This window comes from Pseudopodoces humilis, chromosome 1 (assembly GCF_049639895.1).
Source record: "Pseudopodoces humilis isolate 2021_Gansu_Grassland_sample_001 chromosome 1, ASM4963989v1, whole genome shotgun sequence".
NCBI lineage: Eukaryota > Metazoa > Chordata > Aves > Passeriformes > Paridae > Pseudopodoces > Pseudopodoces humilis.
Window position 1 is genome coordinate 85,049,072 of NC_142200.1, and position 25,702 is coordinate 85,074,773.

Here is a 25,702-nt window from a genome sequence, read left to right on the forward strand (position 1 = left end):
CCCTGGGGCCCTGCTCCTGGCAGGGTGGTGGGACAGGCCCCATCTGCCCAGCTCTGCGCTGACAGCCCCATGGGAGCCCCTGCTCCGCTGACCCTCACAGGGCCCTGACATTCAGCTTGACAAACTGGAAAGGCACATGGCTTAGCTGGCTTTCATTTGAGGAATGTGGTTGTACATTTTAAAAATTCACAGTACTTACCTATCTATTTTTTAATATATGCAATTTAAAATGCTTTAAAAGATAAGTAGTTACCATGTGGTCAATAATTCATAGGAAAATTCAAATGAATTAGGGGACAACATTGCATCAAAAGCCAACGACGCTGCTTTCCAAAATATCAGTCAAGGAAAACTCAGGGAGATGAAGTAGAATTACCCAAAGCAACATGGTAGGCTGACAACAAGGTCAGGAATTTAAATAAAATATTCCAATATCCAGTCCAATACACATGTCTACCAGATGCTATTTCTACTTCATCTCGGTTAACTAAGAACACTAGCAGAAGAATTAAAACTAATGAGAGTAAAACAAATAAAATGAAAATTATTCCCAATTCTAATTCAAGAGGCTGCTCAGGAAGTCTTTGAGTGAGTGAGAACATATTCCCTTCTACTATAGAAATTTACCTTACAAGAATCTGCTTCATGTTCAAAAACAATAATGGCAAAATTTGATTTCACTGATGATAGTTAAAATACAGAAATCCTCCACTAAGCTGAGTTGTATTAAACCACATACACCTAGACCCAAGATCAACATCTAGGCAGAGGTTTCATGTGGATACACACCATGTTTACAGTATGAGTAGCATGTGGAGCACAAGAATTGCTATTACTCAGCCTGTTTCAAAAACTGTGGGGAAAAGAAAGAGGATTTGACACATCTGGGAAAGTGTACTCAAAATAAGACCAAATAACACTATTTGAAGCTGCAGAAGTGTACTGAAGGTGAGTTATATTTTATTTCATTAAAATATATTTTAAAAACATATTGTGTAAAAGAATTAGGATTCTCAATAATTTATTATTTACATTAACAAATTCTGTTTGACCATTATTCTATAGATAGAAATGAAAAGTCTGCGGAAGGGATTTGTGGAGTTGTGTCAGCTTCTTCAGGACCAAACAAGCCTCTTTTCCAAGAAACATGTCCAAAAATGCATTTCTTTCCATTTCAGTCCCTTCAAAATAATATTTGCAAACAGATGGCAAAAAGCTCAATGAAAGGTCATGTTGGTGAGCGTTGAGCACTCACAGTGAGAGCCGGGAATTCAGGGTGCTCTGCAAGGGAGAGACCCCAAGGAGACTTTAACACTGCACTACTCAATAGTAAAGAGGCTGCAGGGTCCATTCACACTCTTGCTCCCACTGTCCTATCTGCTGAAATCCATGGCATTACACAACAAGGAGGTCTGTACCTGACCCCTCCAGGCAGATCTCAGAAAACTGGACAAACTCCTTGAGACAGGGTGGCAGTGGAGAGACTGTTTTTCCTATCACTGTAGGCACACTGCAGCTTATCATTCTTTTCAGTCCAAACACAACATAAATCTCAGTGTCTTCCTTCCCATCCTCTGGGAAGAAATATGCATAGGGAATCATCTCTCTGATGTAAACGTCTGTAAGCATCATTCACATATGCTGGTCCACATGAAAAGAAAAAATATTATCAAAATGCCTGCCATAGCCTTGACCCTTCTTGGTGGAGCAGCTCAGCTTTCCATCGGTTTCCAGACCTCTGAAATCATCTGGGTACCCAAACATCATGCACAGTTCATTGCAATGCCAGTTGCTGCCTGCTTTACTATTCCAGGAAAGAGCAGTCAGCCTTTCAGTGATTATACAAAAGCCCATGATTAAAAGAAGTAAAGCTGTCAGCTCATGTGTTCTGTTTCCTGGAGGCACTCAGTGGTATTTCTGACATCTCGTGTAAGGCACCAATCATCCGGTAGCCGAGCAAAAAGCGACCCACGAGACCTCCATTAAGCAACTGCAGAGGGAACTGACAAAGTTCAGCTGGTTTGCTTGTCTTCTTGCTTACAAAGCATAAAAAGTGTGGTCACGCCATCTGAGGAAGTTTCTGGTGGTATCTTAAAAGGGGAACTCAACTTGCACCACAAGGAGCACGGGTGACTTGTGCCTGCTTCAGCACAAGTTTCTGACAGCTGTGTCAGGGTGGCAATTCCCACAGACATAGCAGAGACTTGTTCGATCCCCAGGAAGCCTCTGTTGCCTTGCTTTCACAGAAAGTGAATTTGTTTTCAGCAGCAAAGCAGATTCCTCCTTACAAGATGTCTCCATAACACACAACAGAGGACCACACTTATAAAACCAGCCTTGTGGCACTCTTGCTGGATCTTCCCTGCTGTTGGTCTTGGCTGCACAGCCTTATTCACTGAGATGCAATGCCAGAGATAGCAGAACCTATGGACAAAGAGGTTGGCTGGATGCTGGCTGACTGCATCCCCGAGCAGCCTCAGTCCAGAATGTCAGTCTCAAATGGGACCAGGTGGTAGTATGTCAAATTGGTAACATAGGCTGTTGGATCATCACTGTCTTCCAGCTCTGAGGTAAAGTCACTAACACTTTCGAACCTAAGGAGAGATGAAAAAAAAACCACCAAAAGGCATTAAGTCATTTAGAACATCAAAGGAATTGGAAAAAAAGGACTAAGGGAGTGGGAGAAGCACTTGGACCTGATTCCACCCACACCTCCTTCTTCTCCTATACTCATGTGTTTATGAGTAAACCATGGGCCAGTGAGAACCATGGTGAACACAAGCAGGTAATCTTGTCACCCCTGACTTTCAAAGCTACTAGTGAGGAAGGAAGGAAGGAAGGAAGGAAACAGCAAATGAGTCTTGGAAGAGTGAATCACACAGTTGTAGTCCACATCCTTCTATTTTGTTCCCACAGCATGTGTCAACAACACAAAATGTCTCAGTTCTCACATAAAAGTGAAAAAGAAACTGCCTTTGTTTTCCATCTGAATTTGGACTCCCAGCCTTTCACTTCACAGGCTCCTTCTCTGCGTTTGGCTTTTGTAAGAGGCCAAGTGTCTAATATAGGTAGCAAAAAATGACTACAGTGTCCTTCCTCCAGAGTCTAGCTGTCCTTCCCATGGTACAAGATTTAGATTTTGACAATCAAAGAATCTCAAAATATAATAAGATTCTGAAATTTAGTTTCACTTGTTTTGGTATTTTCCTCCCTACTTTCTAACACCTGTTTCATAACGTGAACTCTTGCAAGAATTACCTACTGTCTCATACCTACTCTCAACCAGAAGTCATCAAGCTGTTAAAACCTACACTTCTCAGTTGCATATATTCCCATTCTAAGAAGGCTTGAATTTCTATGGTAAGAAACATTATCTTCTTCCTAGATAGTCAAGCAGTTAAAGACAGCCACTGCAGGCCAAGGACTAAATTTTACCTAAGTTCTAAACAGGGTTTGAAAAACCATAAAGTTTCTTTTGCTCAAACTCTCTTTAATATCTTGAAAGAAATGTCATTCACTATGACAGAGTGAGAAATAAAAGGAGGTAGAAACTGCAAAAAATTGCAGAAGATGGAAAAAGAAATTTTAACCCAGCTCTCACTTTTAGCATGTCTCCAAGACCTCTATCAGCCTAGCTGGCCTACTGCAGCTCTCTGAATGATAAACATAAACAGATGAGCTTTAAAATAATTAATATTTAAAACTGCATCTCATCTACACATGACCTAGTTAGACTCTTTAGATAAGTGAAACAATTGCAGACATCTCTCTAACCTCACCCTAGAGGGTGACCCAAGAGTTAAGTATTTCAGAGGAGCTGAAGAAGAGTGGTAGGATAAAAAAACAGGTAAGTCTCCCACTCCCATCTCTTCCCAAAACTTTATTTAGAAGTATGGGTTATTGGATAGCCTGGTCTATACATCTTGCAATGTATGGCCACAGTTCTATCTTTTTCCATTCTCCTTCCTGGTCTTTCCCATCTCTTTTTTTTAAACTATGAGACCCAAAATAGAAGACTTTTTTTGAGCAGAAATCTCATGGATTTTCTCACGCGGTGCTGTTGCTTTGCTCTTCACTTTAAATGAAACAACAATGAGACTGAACTTTGAATGTTTATTAGCTTCATTCTTCCAGTCCCTCCAGGCTGTTTACTTGCCTGCATGTGTGGGAACGTGTGCACAAGGGAGTTGACTTGGTTTCTTGCAAACACTTCACAGATCACGTTGTGCTGTCTTATGGACTGCAAGTCATCCAGAAACAACAGATTATGAAATACCAGTGGGACAGATAGAGTGAAGAAAGTGGAAGAGGAGTCAAGAAGGCTATTCAGATTCTGGTCTCTTATCAGCATAAAGCTACATTATTACCTATGAAAGGTCCCACAGATTTTGTGGTTCTCCAGCCTCACTGATAGGTTACTACAAGCAGAACATGAGGTCCAAAGCAGTGGAAGTCAGATGCTGTGATTAAGTAGAAAGCTTTTCTTGCCACCAAAAAGGAATTGTGTGCAGAGCAGCCTGCAAAGCACTGCTCTGGAGTGCTCATACAAAACCAAACTCAATAAGCCAGGACTGGTTACCACAGTAAATGTTCTAGCTGTGTACACCAACCATCAAAATGCTTTTGTGCTGTTACCAGCAGGTCTTTCTCTCAAAATAAATTCTGCAGCTCTACTGTGGACCTTCAGATTCCTGAACCACTGCCATTAATTTTTTCCCTCAAAGAACCTTGACAGACACACTTGTCTTTTTCAAGAGCCTACTTCTTGTACTGTAAGACAAAATTCTTTACCATTTTAACCTCGGTTAATGCATTACGTTTGCTAGTCAGATTTCACCAGGAAGAAGAGGTAACAACATAAAAGCTTATCATTTGGGCAGGCTTGCTAGGTAAAAAACTGGTGGTTGGGCTCAAAGAGTGAACGATGGTGAATGGAGTTACACCTGTTTGGTAGCCTTTCACAAGCAGTGTTTTCCTGGGCTCAGTTTTGTGGCCAGTCCTGTTGAATATCTTTAGTGATGGTCTGAACGTGGGGATCAAGAGCACCCTCTGTCAGTTTGCAGATGACACCAAACTGAGAGGGAGTGCCAATGTGCTGGAGAGCAGGAAGGTTTTCCCAGAGGGATCTGGACAGGCTGGATTGATCTGCTGAAGCCAATTGTATGAACTTCAACAAGACCAAGTGCCGGGTCACGCACTTGTGTCTCAACAAGTGGCCCCAAGCAGAGCTACAAGCTTGGGGCAGAGTGGCTGTAAAAGTGCCTGGCAAAAGAGGACCTGGGGGTGCTGGCCAACAGTGGCTGAACAGGAGCCAGCATGTGCCCAGGTGGCCAAGAAAGCCAATGGCATCCTGGCCTGGATCAGAAATAGTGACCAGCAGGACCAGGGCAGGGACTGTCCCCCTGTATTTAGCACTGGTGAGACCACACCTCAAATCCTGTGTCCAGTTCTGGGCCCCTCACAGCAAGAAGGACATTGAGAGAAGGGCAGTGCAGCTGGTGAGGGGTCTGCAGCACAAGTCCTGTGAGGAGCAGCTGGGGGAGCTGGGGTTTTTTAGCCTGGAGAAGAGGAGGCTCAGGGGAGACCTTATCACTCTGTACAACTCCCTGAAAAGAGGGCAGCCAGGTGCAGGGTTGGACTCTTCTCCAGGTAATAAGTGACAGGCAAGAAATAAGGGCCTTGAATTCTTCTGGGAAAGGTTTAGATTGGATATTAGGAAAAAATTCTTGGCTAAAAGGGTTATCAAGCATTGGAACAAGCTTCCCAGGGAAGTGGTTGAGTCACCACCACTGGAAGTATTTAAAATATACATTCATAGAATCACAGAATGGTTGGTTTGGAAGAGACCTTAAAGTTCATCTAGTTCCAACCCTCCTGCCAGGGACACCTTCCACTAGGTCAGTTTACTCAGAGCCCCATCTAGCCTGCTTCTGAATTGCCTCCAGGGATGGGGAATCCACAACCTGGGGAACTTGTTCCAGTATCTCACAACCCTTATCTAAAGATTTTCTTCCTAGTAGCTAATCTAAACCTACTCTCTTTCAGCCTAAGGACACCCCTCTTATCCTATCACATGCCCCCATGAAAATTCCCTCTACATCTCTCTTGCGGGCCTCCTTCAGGTACTGGAGTGAATTTGCCAAAAAGGCAGCTTATCCAATGCCCCAGGCTGGGCTGCTGGCCTAGAAGACAGAAGTGCAAACTGTCTACGCAGAGAAAGGTACCTCTGTAACAAAACCAAAGCAGAAGTCCAAATGCATTTATTTACCACCAAAAGGACTAGCTACACCACACGGATGCTGAGCACACTGACTTCACCACAGTTTGCAACAGTATGGTGTGCCGCCAACCAAAATCAGAGAGAAAAGGAAGGAAGCAGAAAAGACCTACTTCAGAACAAGAGTAAGCAACTGCAATGTGAAAAAGTGCTGTGGTTTCTTTTGCAACAAGTATGAGGCTTTTCAGCTGATGGGTCACTGGGCAGGTGGCACTGCAGGCTACATAGCTAACCAGCACAGGGAATGGGCACTTCCTGCTGAAGCGTCAAGCACCTCTTCCCAAAAAATACAGGTTTGCTCTGCAAAATGTCTCATTCAAGTCCATCAGCAACCAAAACCCAGAAGTCATAAAGTGTTTAATGCAGCTGAAAGGAAAAAATTCCCATCTGAGGATATCAAGCCCACAAAGAATTAACTCTGATTTCAGGGTAGAACACACCATAAATCCAATTTTACTGAGACCGAAAGGGAGCAGCATAGGATTTGAAAGATTTTAAAGTTTCCTTTCTGGGCTAATAACATACATTTAAACCAACAGTAGAGAAAATCTCTGCTTTTGAAAAAGGTTCAATTTTTAAAAAACAGCTGTGCTGTACTGGCTCCATTATCTCCTGGCTATTATATCTTGGCTATAAAATACAGCTGCAGGACAGGAAAATTTAGGGCACTGTATAAAACACACATTTGAAATTTATTAACTTCTTGACTCTTGACTTCACATCCTTTGGAAAGTTAAACTAAGTCAGGCTGCACAAAGTCAGGCTGTTACCCTAGATTCATTTCTTCTACCACAGCTTATGGGAAACTGTGCCTGCCATTCAGTTTTTATCACATTAGTATTTTCTGACTTTTCTGACTTCAATAGGATGACAATTAGATGATTGTAGTTTCTGATCCCAGGCTGGTAAGTTTTGCTTGGGCTGGAGCACATTTTTAAAATCAAAACTAGCTATAAATATTTTTTTAAATATTTTTAAAAATAAACAATTAAAATAAAGCAGGAAAATGCTTTCTTTGGTAATTTTCTCCTATAATTTGTCACTCTCAGTACAAAGAGTAATCCACTGTGAACTATAACAATTTTGATTTCCACGTATTGGCCTTACAGAATAACCTCTAGTGTGCCATTTCAGCCTCATTATTAAAAGCTTATAAGCTTAAATGCTGTTAGCAAGGTCAAGGTTCAAAACACTAAGTTAATAAAAAGACTTCAAGAAATTACACTGAAGCCAGATACACTCTCCAGCCTCTGCCAAAATGTTGCCAAGCTCTAAATCTTGTTACAGACTGGCATTTCAAATATGACAAGACAGATTACTGCATTCAAAGATAAAGGCTCAGTAAGTCTTTCAGTATTCTCTTTCCTTCATTCAACTGGTCTAATGAAAAAGTAGCTCAACATTTCTCACCAAAAATATTTAAATTATTCACTCCCTGAAGCTCATTGAAATATCAATTACCTGGTATGGCAGACATCTGTAGGATGGATATTTCCATCAATACCCATCTGTGAATACAGTCACTGAATTAAGACTTACATGAATCATGGAATCACAGAATGGCTGGGGTTGGAATGGACCTCTGGAGATCATTCACTCCAACCTGACTGACAAGGCAGGGTCACCCAGAGCAGGTGACACAGGAAGATGTCTTAGGTAGGTTTGGAAGGCCTCCAGAGATGGATACTCCGTGACCTCCCTGGACAGCCTGTTCAGTGCTCTGCTGCCCTCAATGTAAAGAAGTTCTTCCTCATGTTGAGATGGAGCTGCTTGTGCTTTAGTTTATGGCCAAAGAAGCCCTCCTGGTTACAGGTTTCTGACCCCAGAATACCTACATTCATTAGGAGGCTGAACTTTCCAATGAAACCAGTCTACCTTGCCTTTTCCCTGAGGATATACACATGCTACCCCAAGTCCCAGCTGAGCAGCTGTTGACCTTTGTTCAATTACTTTAAGGGATGTGTTCCCTCTGAGGACAGTGTTTTGCTTCCCAAACGTTCTACTACCCTTTGTAGCAGGATATGCCATGTGTTAGGCTGTTGGAGTTTCCAAGTTTGGGCTCAAACCAGCTCTCATCACAGTCATGAGAGAAAAAAATAATTCTCCCTTCACAGCACCCCTACAGCAATCTCAGTTCTTTTTTTCATACACAGAGGATTGATCACTCTGCAGTCAATCATTCTCCCATTTTACCCACTTTAACAGGAAATTGCTGTCAAGTGTTAGCAATCAGGCCCAGTAACATTTTACCAGTCAGGATGACAGCTGTACCAGTCTTGCTCTTAGACAGACAACATTTTGCTAGGGGGTGGGAAAGCTATAGTGAAGGTGACAGCATTGCTCTTGCTCAAACTCCACTTACAAATGTTCTGCTGAATCTACATCCAGGTGCTTCTCTTTCCCATTAGGTATACTGTGGTCAATGACTATTGTTTCAGTGTTGGCTAAACAGAATCCATTTGATCGCATGATTTCTGTTGGGACAAGAAAAAAAAAAAGAAAATATTAAAAAAAAAAAAAGCTGGAAAACAACCGTGTATCATATGTAATTGACACTGATATGTAATTGACGTGGCTATGAACAGAGATGTGTGCATGACACTGAAAATCTGCACAGGAAAGCAGGAATGAAGAGCTGATTTCACAGCTTCTCACATCTGCAAACTGACAGTGCTGAAGCAATTTTATCCACCTATTCATTACACAGAGCATCTGAAGCAACTACCACTACCAAATCGTAATTGTATTTTTCTTACACAGTTCTAGGCTTAAGCAAAAATAAAAGATATAAAAAGGGAAATGAAAAGTGACCTTACAAGTTAATTCAACCACCAGCTCTAAGTCATGTAAAGAAATACCATGTTTTACACTGGCCTTCATACTGTTTGTTTCTAACTGTGTTAGAAGCCTCCAATACAGAATGTCTAAAATTTACACCTAATTCCACTGACTTACTACCTTGGGGAGAATTGATAACTAATGAACAGTATTTGATGTGAATGAGAAGTTAATCCACATTGGTGCTATATGGAAAGTCAAACTAGGCAATTCACAAGGGTTTCCTTTGGTCACACAATTTTAGACAAAGCTAGGACCAGCGCAAAATAAATGTCCATTTCAAAAAACATCAGCACTGACTTAAGCAGGATAACTTTTGATCTGCCTCAAGATATGACCCTGTGTTAGAGCCTTGCTTGTTATCAGCACAACAAAAAAAATCAGTTTGTGGCAGAAAACACACCAACAAATCTCAACTATATATACAGTTCAAGCAATGAACAGATGAGACAGGAGAGAGGAGGTTTGGTTTTTTTTTAACATTACATGCTCCTGCATTAAGGTGAAGCCAAGACTCACTTCCATATTATTCCTGAGAGTGTTCTTTGACTTTCATTCCGTATTTCACTGCAACTCATTTTAGCAGAATACATTTGGGTGTTGTGAAAACTGAACCCCAGCAGAATCACACTTCACCTGACTCATCTTGAACCAGCATTGTGTGATTGTAAAATAAGCTTTACACCACAAATTCAAATTCAGCTTTCATCTTAGAGGGCTTCTATCTTCTCCATCACCTACTACTATAAGCAGGACCATGCAGGGGACAGTTTGTTTTTTCAGAGAATACAGAACATTTTTGCATGCTTTTCCAAGACTGTGAGCCAGGTAGAAAGCTGCACTATGACCAACAGGAATGTTGATATTTTCGTAGTGTCCTTGACTTGACCTAAGAGTTACAGCATTTCACTGCTACATGACCTGCTTTACCCATTATCATTTACTGCCATCTACTGACCGTGCTGTCAGACACTGAACCATTTCCATTGTGCAACATCCAGATGAGGCAAATATCAATTAACGTCAAATTTCCACCTCCATTCTTAGCATTAATGACAGCAATCACTTGAATGATAAAATTATCATAAGATGCTTTTGGATAGCTGCATAGGTAGGAAACTCTACGTCTATTTAATTAGGTATGACTCATCACTGCCAACAATAACTTAGAATTAAAACATGTTATTATTCAGCTGACATAGTTTTGTTAGTACCAAAGAAAATTGATACCAGTTCTTTGCCAGACATTATAAAACTTGGAGGACTATGTAGTATTTAATTTCAATTAACTGTAAATAAGCTCTTCTGGTGACACAAAACCAGGAGTTGCCATTAGGCTCAAACAAAGTGTTTCAGTATAGAAATGCAAACCCAGGCACATCAGAAGCTCACAGACCTTTTGACAATGGTCAGTAGCAGATGAAGAGGGGAAATGCTAAAAGAATAGGCAAGGATAGGCTCTCCACTTTATCCACTAGCAATCTGTGGTTTAGGAACTTCAATGTACCTTTCCTCCACTTCCTTGTCTAGTTCCCTTTTGAAGTCACTTCTGCTTTCAGTTTCACCATATCCTATGACAGTGAGTTCCACTCCATAACTATGCTTTGAATGGAAACAAAACAATATTATAACCTTTCTTTTGTTTAAAGCCTGTTGTCTGTCAATGATATTGAGAGCTCTTGTTTCATAAGAAGTACAGGGTAATTGACCTCCTATTCACAGCTTTGTAGACTTCCATTATACCAGTCTGTAATTTCTTCTCACTGGTGAAGTGTCCTTCTTTAGTTAACCCCTTTCTAGAGAAGTTGTTCAACAACCTGAATCCTTGCCTTTTATTTATATAATTTTAAATTCTATTATATCCTGAGATGAAGAAACCAAAATTGTGCATATTGTATTCAAGATGGGACTAGGCTACTTTCCTCTGTTTCCCCCTCCTTTCCTAATAATATCTAATATTCTCACTGCTGATATTGCCCATTGCTTGGCACCAAGCTTACATTTTCACAGAACTGTATCAATAGCCTCAAAAATCTCCTTTCTAAGTGGTACCAGCACTGTGATGATACACAGTAAGGTCTGCAATTTCCTCACATTCACTGCTTTGCATTTGTCAGCCTCCCATTTCACCTGCCACTTTATTGCCTGAATGCATGTTGCACAGTCTATCAAGGAAAATTCTATGTCCTATATCACAAAGCACTATTGAGAACTACATTTTGAATTGTTGATAGAGAAATAATAATGGGAACAGCAAATGAAGTAATTTTCATTCTTCAATTCTTACATCAACTGCAGGAAGTTAGCAATTCTTACCTGATATTTTAACAGGGCTTTGAAAGCTTGGCTGAATTTTATGAACGTTGTCATTTTTTAGAACTTGGTCCAAAGGAGACCTCTCAAAGAACGTGAGGACAACTTCAGATCTTGAATACTTAAAAAGAGAGAAATAAACACGGACATCTATTTTTAACCAGCATTTTGCTCTGTCCCTCTTCTCTATTTCCACCCCTTCAGAGTATGACAGAAAGACTTATTACAAGTGACAGCTTGGAGGCATCATTACACAGTTCTGGCACTCAGCATTTACTTTAAATTGCTGCTTCTTTCAGAGTTTGGCAAAGCCCATCACATTCTAATCTGCATGAGAGTGCATGTCACCATGGAGGAGGAGTCAAGCTGGGCTAAATTGGAACTTGGCTTACTCACCTTCCAGGGCATGTTTATAATAGTCTTCAGAAGCTTTTCCACTTCATTAAGTCTGGCTTCTATATCATGGGCTTCTTTTATTGTGATGAGCCCTAGAAACAAAGTAAATAGATAATAAGCATAAACAAAAGCACACTTTTGCACACTTTAGCAGCCAGAAGCAGCCCCTCAGAAAGACATGGAACAACCTCAAATATGCCTTCCAGAAATGTCTTTTAAACCAGCTGATGATAAAGTGTGCACCCCAAACTGAAGTGGGTGTAGTTTACAAGCAGAGTTGTGCGCCTGACACAAACTCAGCTGTTTATGACCATATGTAGGAATTGCAAGACAAGCAGAAGAAGAACCACCTACTCCCTCACCCGCAGTTTCACTACACAGCATTCCCAGCAGTGATAGTTAAACAGCCCACTTTCTGCTTCCAAGAACCATTATTCATAACTTTTTTTTCTGTAAATAAAAAGGAAAAAAAAAACAAAACCAAGAAAACCAAAAGACATATTCTACAGATAAGAGGGGAAATAAACACAAGCTAAGCAAAAGGCTTTGAGAGCAGTTTTGTATTTCTAAGTCTGTAAGCCCCAGTGAGTGGACCAAGGAAAATTTGTCAGTATCATGTTTTGCAAGTGCAAGGTAACTGTTAGGATTTTTTTTTCATCTATTCAGTCACTGAATTATCACAGTGCTGCAGAAGGGACTAAGAGAAATTTTACTGCCCCATATCCAAAATGATGCATTACAATGCAATATTGAATTGCTCGGTATGGCGATCTTAAACATTGATCCTGTATTTTGTATGTATAACCTGTAGGACATCTGTAACTTTCTCCTCCTCTAGCAGACTGAAGGAAATACAGCACAGCTTAGATGCTCGTATAGGGCATATGAGGAGAAGTAAACCCCAAAATCTCACATGCCTCTAGTGGGCCTTTTATTGTTGATATTTGCAACCTACTTTTTCTAATCAAATCATCATTTAAATTCTATATTTGTGCATCATTTCTAAGGAGCAGAATACACCCATGAAAATGAAATACCTAAGGGAAACTATTAAATATAACAAGCCACAATAAACAACCAACCAAACAAAAAAACAGAACAAAAAGCTGGAACAGGAAAAGACACAATAAATCAAAAACATCAAAATTAAAAATTTGCAAAGCAGTCTGTGAGGAAGCACTTCAATATACTACAATTGTGTTAAAGTAAGTGTATCTCCATCTTCCTATTCGAAAGACAAATGCAGAGCCACACATCAAACATGCAGAGTGTGGGAACAGCATCCACAAACAGTTTCAGTCTGCACCAGTCCTCGGTGTTTGCTACCAAAGAGATACAATCCCACAGAAACTTTCCAGACAAAAGTGTGACTTGGAAGCTGTCCGCTCTCCTCCGGTTACAGCTCTAAATAAAACAGAGATTGTCTCCAAAGCAACTGGCTTTACTTGACACTTGTCCCACAAAAGTCCCCTGCTTGTCTAAGCCTTTCTCTTGCTCAGCAGTCCTTCATTTTGCCTATTTTTTCAGCGTGGCTATCTCCTCACCCCAGTACAGCTTGCCCCCTCTCCTGACATTAGAGCAATGCATACCAGCAGGCATATAAGGGCACAGGTGGTGTGTGTGTCTTGCTTTGGCTGGTGTACGCTACAGTTAGGTAGCTTTGCTTGGAAATTCTCTGAAATTCTCTGTAAATGTGAAGAAACTCATCTGCATGGGGCCACAGACTGCATACTGGCTGGGCTGTGCTTGGCATTACAGACCTGAATTGCAGACCAGCACTCTTCATCATCCTAACTACGGGGTGCAGGCCTGGGTGGATCTGCTTCACCCCTCCGCAAATATGTTCTCATCCCACATTTGGAACAAGTTCAAATTTTTCAATGAAAGGGTTTTCATCTTCCCTAAACGAAAGAAAAAGCTGCCAATGGCCCCACAGCTCAGACACCCATCCATGATGTTAGAAACACGCTGCTGGCCCTGCTGCAGCCCACATCAGAGAAAACAGAACCAGCCACCCCAGTGCCAGCTGCCGTGGGGTGTCTCCACTTCTCCTGCTGGTCTTGATCCACTCTACATAAACAGTGATATAGTCAGAGCACAGGCTGCCCAGCTGTGGCTCCCACCTCACTGCCGATCCACCAGGGATTCAGCATTCAACTGCTCCCTCTCAAATCTGCCCTCGATCTTGGACCCTTCCCCAGATAAGTGTGCACTGTTGGAACTAGTGTTTTACCAGGAGGAGGGATACTTTCAAACAAATTAAGATATTCAGACTGGGAGGGGGATAAAAAAGAAAAAAAAAAACCCAAACCACCTCGGTAACAGCCCTGAGCATTCATCCCACGAGGAAAACCAGCCAAGCGGTCAGGATTTCTCTCATTAGTAATCAGGGAAAGCATCTGCAGCTCCACACGGCCTTTTTATGCTTCACCAAGAAGTCAGACAAGGCTGTCAGCCTGTTGCACTGTCACAGATCACTCTGTGGGAGGTTTTACAGCTTCTTGCATTCACAGGGAATTTCCAGCCCTGGTATATTATCTCCTTCCACCTCCTGGAAAGACACCAGCCATGCAAACCCACACTCCAACTTGGAAACTGGCACAGAAGACTTGTAACATCTGACACCATAAAAACAGTTTCTTACTGAAGCTTTCAGTAATACCAAAACCAAAAAGCAGACAGCGTAGGAAGGAGGGTGATACATCTGCCTGGACAGCTTCCTATAGATGTGCTTAATGATTGCAGATGTGCAGCTTTGGGGCGTAAGGCTGCTGACCTTAAATGAATTCCGCATACAGGGAGTTCAATTTGGCCAGGCTAAAGCCTTTTTTTTCATACATCTGCAACCCAAACAAACAGAAACCACTTGACTGGGCTTATACACATATATTTAAACCTGTAATTTCTTCTGCAATTGTCATGAAGTTTGTGAGGCCCTCATTTATCTTAATTCTACAGGGCTCTGTTTTTTAAAAGTTAACAGATGCTCTTGTGGTTTTCAGATAGTCATAGACCATGATCCCACAACCTGACAGACTGCTCCCAAGCCCACAGCTGTGCTAACCAGAGCGAGGCACTGCCTGCCCAAGCAGCCAGGAGGAGTGGAGGTCCTGGTGCTTCCTCTCCATCCCTTTCAACACTCTCTAACTGGCTGCTGTCATCAACCACAGCACCTACGTGCGTGAGGAGCACTGGGGTTTCGCAAGGTAAAGTCTCTGGTGTCAACAGTGGCTTAAGGGGTTCCCACCCTCCCCTACACCTCATTTCCTCTCCCACACCACAACACAGAGCTGCTTCTGCTTTGCCAGCACAATTAGGTGAGCAGCAGGGAATATCTCAAACCACTCCTGTCAAAGGCAGGAAACCCCAGACTCCACAGAAGAAGCAAGAGACTGCAGCTGAGGATACCCCATCCAAGCTCCTTTCTCACCCAGACACTATATTAAGTTTGAGCAGGAATCAGAATTTGTGTAAAGAAGGTTCACAGAACCGCACCCAAGTTTCCAGGCCTACTCTTCACTTTGTGGGAGCTTCTCCTTTGCCTGTCTTCTTTCCTCTGTTTGGAAGATTTGTCAAAGCAGCAAGAAAGAGAAAAAAAAAAAACAAAACCAGAGACTGTTGCAGGATCTCCAGACACTGGAAACACATCTGAACAGATACACGGACATGCCAGCTGACACTGCAGACAGAGCCCAGCTCCCCCACTATTCATTAACCCTGACAAAAATGCACCAAAATGTGGATGCATCTGGAGTGTGTGGGACCCCCTGGCCACATATGAAGCATCCATACAGCAGCTACAACATGTCCCAGGGCTGTTGTCTCTGCCCATGGGCCATAAAAATAAGATACCAGTAAAGCAACTAGTATCCTGGAACCAGTTGTGCTTTCTTCACTTTGTTATAGATGGGTTCATTCATGCAACAGAGCTGAACTCAGAGCTGGGAAATTTGTTAGTGAGGTCATGGTGAAAGTCTGTTCTCATGCCTTTTTCTCAGCTCTGGCCCTTGTCTGGACCGCTAATGGAAAACAGGCACAAACTCCTCCCAGGAAAGCTTTGCTCTCTGTCTTGTTACCTGTACTATACTTGGACAATTAGCTATTTTTCCAAGTGATTTAAATGCTATAAACACCTATGTTTAAGGTAAACTGGAGTCCCACTGGCTCCTTTTTTTTTTTTTTTTTTTTTTTTTTTGCCACAAATCCTGCTAACAAAGTTCTAAAATTCCTTCGCCCTTCACACGTGGGAGCTAGCTGGTGACAGGAGGGATGACACTGCCTAACACAGCTTGGCACTCACCCATGCCTGGGAGATTGCTTTATTTTTATTACACAGTCAGTGACCTCATTCAGTCCTTTTGACATTCTCTCTGCCCCTTTCCAGACCGAGAGCCCCAGGCAGAGTCCTTAAGGCTGAAAGGGATTTGCTTTCAGTTTGAGACCAAGCGTAGGTAGCAACTCTGCTCAGAGCAACATGTGTCTGGAAAAGTATGGCACAAGCAGCACCAGAAGCCTGTAGCTTTCTTCCTGCCCTGGGTCCCTGGTGCTGGGGCAGCTGCAGGAGGCTGGGAGAGCAGGACAGCAGCTGTGTACCTGGCACGCTGGCTCACAGCGTGGGAGAGGGGCCCAGAGCTGCACACAGGCAGGAAACGAGCTCAGCGGCAGAGGAGAATGAACTGAGAGCCAACTCCTGATGGAAACACACAAGCCTTGGTAGAGCTGTCCTATTACTGCTATGTGAGCCACCAAATCTGATGACATTCTGAAAACCGCAGATAATGCGTCCCATGTTTCTATCACAGGAAGCAGGACAGGAACTGCAGCATGTGCTTCAAGGCTCATGATTAAATCACAGAGGAGTCCTGACAGCATATAAAGATGACCATTGTCTCAAAAATCCTCTAGTGCCTTCCAAGGAAGAGTAAGTTCATGCCCAAGTCAGGTATGTATCTGTAATGTCATGTCAATGATGACACACAGAAGCCTGTTTTTCTGGAGATGTGTTGCTATGTACAAGTCACTGTGTATACATGGTACCAAACTGTGGGCAAACCCCGTCTCTCCAATCTGAAGGGCTACACTTCGTGTTTGTGGTCAGGATGGGAGCAAAGAATGTCTAAGATATACCAAATTTTCTCAAAATCTGTTCTATACATACAGGGAGCTGAGCAAGACCAGAAGCCAACGTGTATTTTCTGAAGATATGTGCAAGATGGAATGCCAATAGTCCTAAATGCTGTGTGTTTCAGTATGCATGTGCAGATTCAAGTTGCACTGAGCTCCTCTCATCTAATTCTCTCTCCATTCCCTACAGGAAGACTGCAGAGTAGGTATCAAAGGGGAAAAAAAGAGGGGTAACAAATAAATCCAGAGAGAAATCCTACTGTGTTCTGCTAATCTACACTGCAAGAAAGATTTGAGGCTTATAGATTTAAATCATGAGTCCATCCTTCTCTCTTTGCACATGACCCCAAGCAGCAGTTAGGGATTTCAAATCTTTAGGGAAGACATATAAGTTGCCTTGCATGGGAGACTGCTACTTTGCTGTCTCTCCTGACCAGACTTCAATGGGAGATGTGCCCTTATTCCCCAGGAACACCTTAGCACTGCAGTGCTAAAACTTTTTTATCCGTTTCCCTCAATTCCTCCTTTCCCTCAGATATGTTCTAAACCTTGTGTACACACGCAATCCAGAATGTAGATGGAGCAATAGAAGGAAGGTCCTAGTCATCAGAGAATAGTGTTAAATAAATGAGTCTAATTCGATTCATCCAAAGAAGGGCCAGGTCCAAAGTCAGATCAGGCTTCTAGGGACTATATCTAGTTGACTTCTAGACAGATCCACAGACAGATATTCCACAGAAACATGCAGAAACTGAAGCTACTCAGCTGGCACATGGATCAAGGCTGAAAGACGACAGACAACTCAGCCCCATTTTTTCTGCTGTTTTGCTCCTTTGCACCACTTCCTACTTCCTCCCTCTGCTGAACTGGGTCTTCTCAATACCACCTCAGCTGTCATTTTCCCTGCCTTATGGCCACCATACCTCGCCCCTCCAGCAGCTGCCCAGGTAGGATCTCTCCTCACCACAAACACTTGTTCCCTCAGCCTTGCCACCTGGGAACTATGGCATTAGCCATGTCAGACAGGATTCTGAAAAGGTAGTAAAAGCTCCCATTAACAGCTGCCTCCTCTCTGATGAAGGAGAGGGGGATAAAAGATTGCCAGAAGGGCAAAGGAATACTCATTGGTATGTAAAGGCAGGAAATGAAAAAAAACACCCCAGCAGATGGGAAAGCTTGTTTCACACAACTTTTCTTCAATAACTGCAGAAATAACACCACAGGGATCCCTTAAGTCCAAAGACTTGATAAGATCCAGAGAAGAGCAGATAATTACAGGCAATCAGGGATGTCAGATCTTCAATTACTAGAGACCAGGACCATCACTTTCCTGTTCTCTGCCTGTTATTTATGCTGTTTTCTGCAGCATCTGGTTCTCATCACCAGAGACAGGATCCTAGACCTAGCTACAGCACTGGTCTGACTTAAGTCTGGCAGCTCTAGCAAGTCCTCTTTGATGCCTCTTGCCTAACTCTAAAAATCCCTCTCTCTTGGGGCAGACACACTTGCCCCTTCCCCTTGTGGGGAAGTTCATCCATCTCATGTGGCAGGAGTCACTGCAGCCTTTACATAGGATTTGCTACTGATGCAATATCACTGGCAAGACCCCTCTTGGTGGCATTACTGAGGGAGCAACTAAAAGGACACAGCAGAGCTGAAAAGAGGGGTGGGTGTAAGGAGGTGGACTTTGGACATTTATCATATTGTGCTGCCTTTCTTAAGCTTGATTATGAGGACCAAAATTTTTTAAAGAGGGATCAGTACACAAAATGCATGTGGGTCACTCCATATCTTCAGAAGTTCCAATATTAGTAGCAAACATATTGAAGATACTGAAATAAATCTGTTTGATGCAGAAAGAAAGCTTTCAAAACCCTGCCCACCTCTTTCTTCTTTTGCAGTTCATTTGAAGAAGATGCAGGATGGGGAACAAACAATTGTCCAGACAATGGCCTGACTGAAATCCCCCAGAGCAAAAGTGACCATGACCTGAGGACCCTGGCACATTTGAATACCCATAAAAAGAAAGGAAGCAAGTTAAAAGCTGGGAAACCCAGACCCTCAAGATGATGGGTTTTCCACACATTGTATTATTCATTATGAGATCTCCCAGGATCTCTGGAATGGAAAAGGCATGTTTTGGTGGCAAAACACAGCAGACAGGCTTTTCCCACAGAGTTCCCAGTCTTGATGCCTGATGAGCCACAAGAAAGAAAGATGGAGTGAACAAAGCAGTCAAAACCTGATGAAAAATGCAAGCTCCTACAACCATTTTTAGTGCTGATTTCTTATCAGGTGAGGGCTGTCATGAAAAACACACTGCATTTCCATTCCTCTCCACCAAAAACTTCCCTGACACATTGCCTTGGTTCACCACAAAAAGGCAGCTTGAGTCTAGCTTTGTAACAACACAGTCAGCTTCATTTATCTCCATCATTACAAATGAACCATGAAATTCAGCTGATAAAAAAGCAAACCCAGAAGCCACAAACTTAATTTTGGTTATACAGTTCTGCTAGAGCCTGATAACCAAGAGCTGCATCTTTTGTTTGCCAGAAGACAGAAGCTCTGAGCAAGCTCCACTAATGAACTGTTGACAATGTCAACAATGAAAAGAGCACAATAGATGTAGTGTATTTATCTATATTGTCACAGCACCAAGAAACAGCTGCTGTCTGTGGAAACCACTATGCTGCTTCTCATAAATCACACTCCCAGATGGTCTTGTAAACAACAACAAGAACAACAACACTGTAGTGCAGCATATAGAAGACTAAGTTATGAATGCAGCATTTGCAAGCAATGTTCCTGGGCTGGCTCTTTGGGAACTGCCTTCTGTGTTGTGCACATCCTTCCAATGGCAGCCGTGGAAGAGCTTCCTGCTGCACAGCCACTCGGACATGGAAAACAGCTGATCACCTCCTTTCTGCAGGAGGATGCCACCCCAGGGCCAGACACAAGGCTTGGAGATGGAGCTCAGCCTGGTCTCTGTGAGGGACCCCTCAGGTCTGCTGAGGGTGAGTGACTGCTTCTACGCCACGAGGCGAAGTAAAGGTGCAAGGTTTGTACAGGAAATCTCCACCACCACTACTAGAAAACTTCTATGGATGGACAGAGGTTGAGCACCTGCGAGGTGGAAGGGTACAGAGAAGATCTGCAGAGCCATAAATAACCATGGATGGCAGCACACCAGAGGGAAACCTGGAGCCAAAGAAGAGGAACAGAAAGCAGCTCAGGGAAAGCAACTTGGAGAAGCAGAGGGGAAATAACAGAAGAGCAAGTGGAAAAAACACCACGACAAAGCAGAATGAGTCAGAGGAGACATGGAAAGGAGGAAAATGAGAACTTTTGGAAAGAGAGGCCCATCTAGTAATAAAATAAATCTGTCAGAGGGTTTCTGATTTGGCAGCTCAGAGTATCAGAGCAGGACCAGGCACTACAGGTAGGTACAATATGAACAGTTATATTGGAAGAGCATCTGAGCTATCTTCTATCTGTTTTGATAACAAAGGCAACAAACAAGTGCAGAGGAAGAGTGCCAGAAACCACCCTGCCACTCCATAGGCAAAAATATCCCAGTTTTGAAAGGCTGGTAATGCGCTCTTTTGGCTTCCTTAAGGGGTTGATTCTGCCCTCTGAAGTCAGAGGCAAGGGAGGTGTGTGACTGCTGACTGTACTGAAGCTGGCTCAAGTTCTAGGATAAATCTTAGATGAGACCTCCTCACAAGTAGTATTCAGAGAAAATAGGAGAGGGAGGGGGAAAAGGAAGAGTCATTTTCCAGATTTATACCTCAGTTTTGGTGTCTATTTGGTCTGTTGAAACTATTTTTATTTCCATCAATTTTAAGTCAGCTTCTAAGTCCATAGCTCTGCTCTTCTCAAGAAAATGGATTAAATTCAAAAGTAGATTTTATATAGAGAAACAGACAATTTAGTAACATTAGGCTGTGTTCTTTGCAGGAATGAATGAACCTGTGTTTTCCTGTGATCCTCTTTTGTGCATTTGCCTAGAGCAAGGGACAGGCAGATTTCAAAGACAAATAAAATACTAGCAAGTTACAGCACAGTGAATCATACTTAGTCACCCTTCAGGTATGCACATATCTAACCTTGTTTACCAGTTTCCTAGTGAGATGCCTTGTGTTGCTGAATGTTCTTGGCCTTTAGCATCATTGTACCCTCCAGATGCAGAGTGCCCTCTGCCACATGTTCTTATTAGTTACCAAAGACAAGACCAAACTGTGGGAATACAGCCCTACTCCCCCCAGGGACCTCCCCTCCTCTCATATCAAAGAAAGGGTAAGATGAACAGCCACTGCAGACAGCTACACCTCCCATCATCTCCTCTGCAATCTGAAAGCACTCCGCAGCTCCAACAAATAAGGAAGGGAAGAGCATTGTGGAAGTCAGTCCGGGAGGATGGGGGGTCAAGAAAGGAATGGAGAGGATGGTTTCCTCGTGCTGAACAAGAAAAGGAGCACATTCCAGCAGAGCAGGAACTGTCTGCTGAAGCCAGCAATAAAGGTAACAACTAAGTCTTTCTAAAATTGCTGACGTTTTTAAAACAACCACAACTTTCGTTTAAAAAGTTAATAACATCAAATAGCTCAAGCTTCCACTCTCAGTCATATCCCTTAAATGTAACACACTGCAGCTTGACTGAGCTGTAAGATAATGCTAGTCCTTATAATGCTCCTTAGGCAAATCTGTAGGGACTTTGGAGTCCTTCAATGTGATGCAAATTTGGTTTGCAACACTTTATCACTTCCTCCAGATAAAAGGCAGAGCTGATATTCACCTTCTTTCAGGAAGCCCATGATAAACACACACACACACACACACACACACACACACACACACACACACACACATACAAACTCACATATATATGCAAATACATTCGTATATATATAAAAATACACACAAAAGTATATGACTAAATGCTAACACACACAAGAATGGGCTTTTGTCAGGCGTTTTTGTTGGATTAAGTACATTGAGCTTCACTGTAGATAGCAGGACATCTGCTTTTAAACAAGGCATTAAGAAACCATGCTTATCCCATGATTTTTGTAAAGACTGGACATGCCCCATGCAATCTCTTCTTACACACAAAGCTTTGCATCACTGTCACTTAGTTAAATGAGGTTTTTATGTTTCAACTTTGTCGAGTTATCAGAGGCTGTGGCCAGCCAATTTAAAATGTTGGTATGATGAAGTGTTCTTTAGGCAGAGAAGCATACTCTGCAAAGTAATTTTCTTTAGAGCAGGAGCAGCATAATTTTAAACAGAGTATTGCTAAAATTGTGACGCATGCTGTAATTGCTTAGAAACTACTCCTGATTTTCATTCTGTCTCTGTTGCAAAGTTAACCCCCACTCCCTCAACAAGCTAAACAGATCATAATCTTTTTATATTAGGTTTAGATTTTTCTAATCCTAAACTGATGCTTTGCTCATTCCCCATTCTACTGAAGTCTGTGTGCCTGTTCCTGAGATAAAGGTAAGTCAAGGTTGCTGGCTCTAGATTTTAGGCAGAGATTGAGCAACACAGGCTGAGGATGGTTAATCTTTCCCAGTTGTTCATGCATGAATGGTGTATCTACCTGGGACTGTCAAGTAAAGCCAGTGCAAGGGACTATAATCCCATCTGGCTCACACAGCACAAGTTACTTCAGAGAGAAGTGAAGAGTTGAATACTTTGCAAAAGCTCTGGCAGGCCTTGAGACAGGAGAGGAACCATGCTGCTTAAGACAGGCACTGAGGAATGAGAAGGGCTTTAGGATGAGCAGCTGCTCCTGTGCATAACCAATAGGGAAGGAGCACTGGGAGGGCAGGAGGCCAAGGATCGAGTCAATTTGCAGCCAGACACAGCACACACCCCAGTCCAGATGCCAAGCTACTCTTCAGAGCCCCGGAAAGCCAACAAGGACTGCCTGCACCCTGGGACGTCAATTTTTAGTCATAGTGACTCTGGCAGGTGCTGTGCCCTGCAGACCACAGGCAGGCTCACTCCAAACCTACCCAGCATCCTCAAAAGCCGTGGCCCAGGTGCCACATACACTTGAAGGCCACGTTACCGAGAATTTACTGCCACTAAGCAGTAAAAATCACACCTTCAGTTCTTTGGGCAGGACACACGCAGTGGGCAACAAGCTTTTGCAGTACTTCAGATCCCTGGTCAGCATCAGAAACACATGGGGCACTGTTTTGTGCCAGGCTGAGAGGTGGGATCCGGCATCTGCAGGAACAGCCCCATTCCCAGCCTGCACCCAGGCGGGAGGAGACAGCCCCCTCCGGCACCCAGCCCTGCGAGCATCTCCCACTCGCGGCCCGCAGCGAGCCGGAGTGCGGGGCTGCGGCCGCCCCGGCTGCCTTGCGCCCATCCCCGCCGTCTGCAGAGGGCACTCGGGGCCCGCGAGTGGCGGCGGAGCTCCCGGGGCCACCTCCCGACAGCGGGGACAGCAAAGCCGGGGGACACAGACCGGGGAGAGGGCTCGTACCTACGAGCGTTTTAATGGGAGGCATATAAAAACCCCAAAGCTAGTCCAGCACCAGAGGTTAGGGAGCTGCCAGGACCATGGAAAAAGACCTGTCTCACTATGAACACCTGCCAGCAAATATCCTTTGGAAGGCAGGCCGGGAGGGATCGTCACTGACAGGGAACAGAGGTCGCTGTCACCCAGGGACGGCCCAGGAATGAAGTCCCGTGGGTTTACACCTGTATGAGCGGCGGAGACCCAGTTCCGAGAACAGCAAAATGCAGACCCTCTGCAAGGGGGTCCCACTAGCAAGGTGAGAGGCTGAGTGAGAACTTGAGAAGACTTTCCCATCCTCTCACAGAGAAAATCATGCACAGAATATAGTTTCTTTCCCTGTTCCTTTTCAATCAAATAATTTACGTCGTAACTCAAACAAGTGGGGAGACTGGGAGTGCTACACGCATTTTCAGATGACTGGATGCTCCTCACCACTCTACACACTTGAAATACGTCAGAGTAGAACACATAACTCTATCTAAAAAATACCCCAAACATTAAACAAACTAAACCCAACCGGCAAGACAGCTTGGGTACATCCTACTTCTGCACAGCAAGGCCTGAGCATGGACACCATCCCGCGGAGTTTGGTTAATCCACTTTAGAAACTGGAAGAGAACAGACGTCTCTACTAGCCGCTGCCGCAATTCCCGTTTCACAGAAGTTATGCGAGGAATTACGCCAGCTCCCAGAGTTGCTCAGTCCCCTGGCAAGCGCCGCAGCCCTTTTTGGTTTTTTTTGCCCCCTCCTTGTGGCAAACAACATACCGACATTCGGAGATTTTTCAGCTACACCCTTTTTCCTACCAACCACCCCCCAGCCTTTCCTCGGGGAACCCGGAGGCACCGGAGAGGGGCAGCGCCATCGGGGATCCCTCTGTTCCCCCAGCCCAGCCTAGCCCGGAGCTGCGCAGCTGGAGACAGCAGCAGCGATACTGGGGCCACCCTCCTGCGGGGAGCCCTCGGCTCCAAACGTATAGTCAAGAAAAAAAAAAAAAAAATTAAAAAAAAAAAAAAAAAAAAAAGAGAAACACAAATCAACATCCCGGGAGGAGTTTCCGACCGCAAAACGCCCCCGCAGTTTTTCTGCCCCCCCCCGCCCCGTCCGGTTCTCAGCGGCTCCAGTTCCTCAGCCCCTTCCCTCCCCCGAGGGGGATCGCTCGCCCGCCCACCCGCCCTCCCCGGCCAGCCCCGGGGGAGCGGCGGCCCAAACCCGCCCGCCGAGAGAGCACAGAGCGCCAGGGCCGCGGAGGCTGCTCAAACCTTGGAGCAAGGGGGAGCGGGACAGCTCGGGCCGGTCCTCGGGGAAGGAGTCGAGGAGCCGCTTGAAGAGGCGGCCGAGGTCGGAGTAGCTGCGGTGCAGGTAGAGGATGTTGCGGTCCGACCACTCGGTGCGGATCTCGTAGAACTCCTCCTCGTCGCCCCGCCGGCTGATGATGAGCCGCCGGATGCCGTTCACCCAGCAGCCCCGCACGTACATGTTCACCAGCGAGGTGCCCTCAAACACGGCCGAAGCCATCCCGCCGCCGCCCGCACATCCCCCGCCGCCGGCGCAGGGCGAAGCGCACCGCCCCGCGCCGCCGTGGCCAAGTTAAGAGGAGGAGGAGGAAGAGGAGGAGGAGGAAGAGAGAAGGGGGGTGCCACCCGCCGCCCGGCCCCCCCTGGGCTGGCCCTGCCCGCCGGGGCTGTGTCGCCTCCCGGCGCTGGAGGGAGGCTCGCTAGTGCCTCATAGCCGGCGGCCGCAGCGAGGGGACGGCCCGGGCACCCTGCCCCGCCGAGCCCCCGGCGCCCAGCAGGGCGGCTCTCACCCCCTCCGGGGCGGGGAGCAGGGCGGCTCGGCCCCTTCTCGGCTCGGCAGGAAGGCAGAGCCCCTCCCGTCCAAAGGCGGGGGGACGGCCCTGCCCCGCAGCCAGCGCCCACCCCCCTCCGCCGAGCCCTGCGGTCCCCGCGGGGCGGGATCGTCCTCTTCCTTCTCGGGACCTTTTCGTAGACACCACAGACATGACAAGGAATTTTTTTCTCCTCCCAGTGACCCCAGAAGGTTTTTTTCTGTTTGTTTTTTTGTTTGTTTGGTTTTTTTTGTGTTTTTTTTTTTTTTTTCTTTAAGCCTCCGTCCCGGCCAGCTGAGGGAGGAAGAGGGAGACTGGCAGGCTGTCAGCCACAGGCTGGACCAGCGCCCCCGCTGTGTCCTGGGAAACCTCGATGGAGCCCCCGGCA

At 44.6% G+C, this 25,702-nt stretch overlaps 1 protein-coding gene across 1 annotated transcript; it reads right to left on the reverse strand.

The window, feature by feature from the left end:
- Nucleotides 1-922: 922 nt before the first annotated feature.
- Nucleotides 923-25,307, reverse strand: PXDC1 (PX domain containing 1). The gene is made up of 5 exons (XM_005525320.3): nucleotides 24,749-25,307; nucleotides 11,825-11,916; nucleotides 11,432-11,549; nucleotides 8,640-8,751; nucleotides 923-2,594 (listed from the first exon to the last, which is right to left on the reverse strand). The coding sequence occupies exons 1-5, from the start codon at nucleotides 25,002-25,004 to the stop codon at nucleotides 2,477-2,479; spliced, it is 696 nt and encodes a 231-aa protein (XP_005525377.1). The 5' UTR covers nucleotides 25,005-25,307; the 3' UTR covers nucleotides 923-2,476.
- Nucleotides 25,308-25,702: the final 395 nt, after the last annotated feature.

Excerpts from the sequence above, each read along its gene's own strand:
- PXDC1 (XM_005525320.3), bottom strand. The coding sequence starts at position 25,004 with ATGGCTTCGGCCGTGTTTGAGGGCACCTCGCTGGTGAACATGTACGTG. Across the intron at positions 11,917-24,748 it reads CCGCTCCCCCTTGCTCCAAG|GGCTCATCACAATAAAAGAA; the intron begins GTTTGAGCAGCC and ends CTTTGTTTCTAG. Across the intron at positions 8,752-11,431 it reads AAGCCCTGTTAAAATATCAG|AAATCATGCGATCAAATGGA; the intron begins GTAAGAATTGCT and ends TTGTCCCAACAG.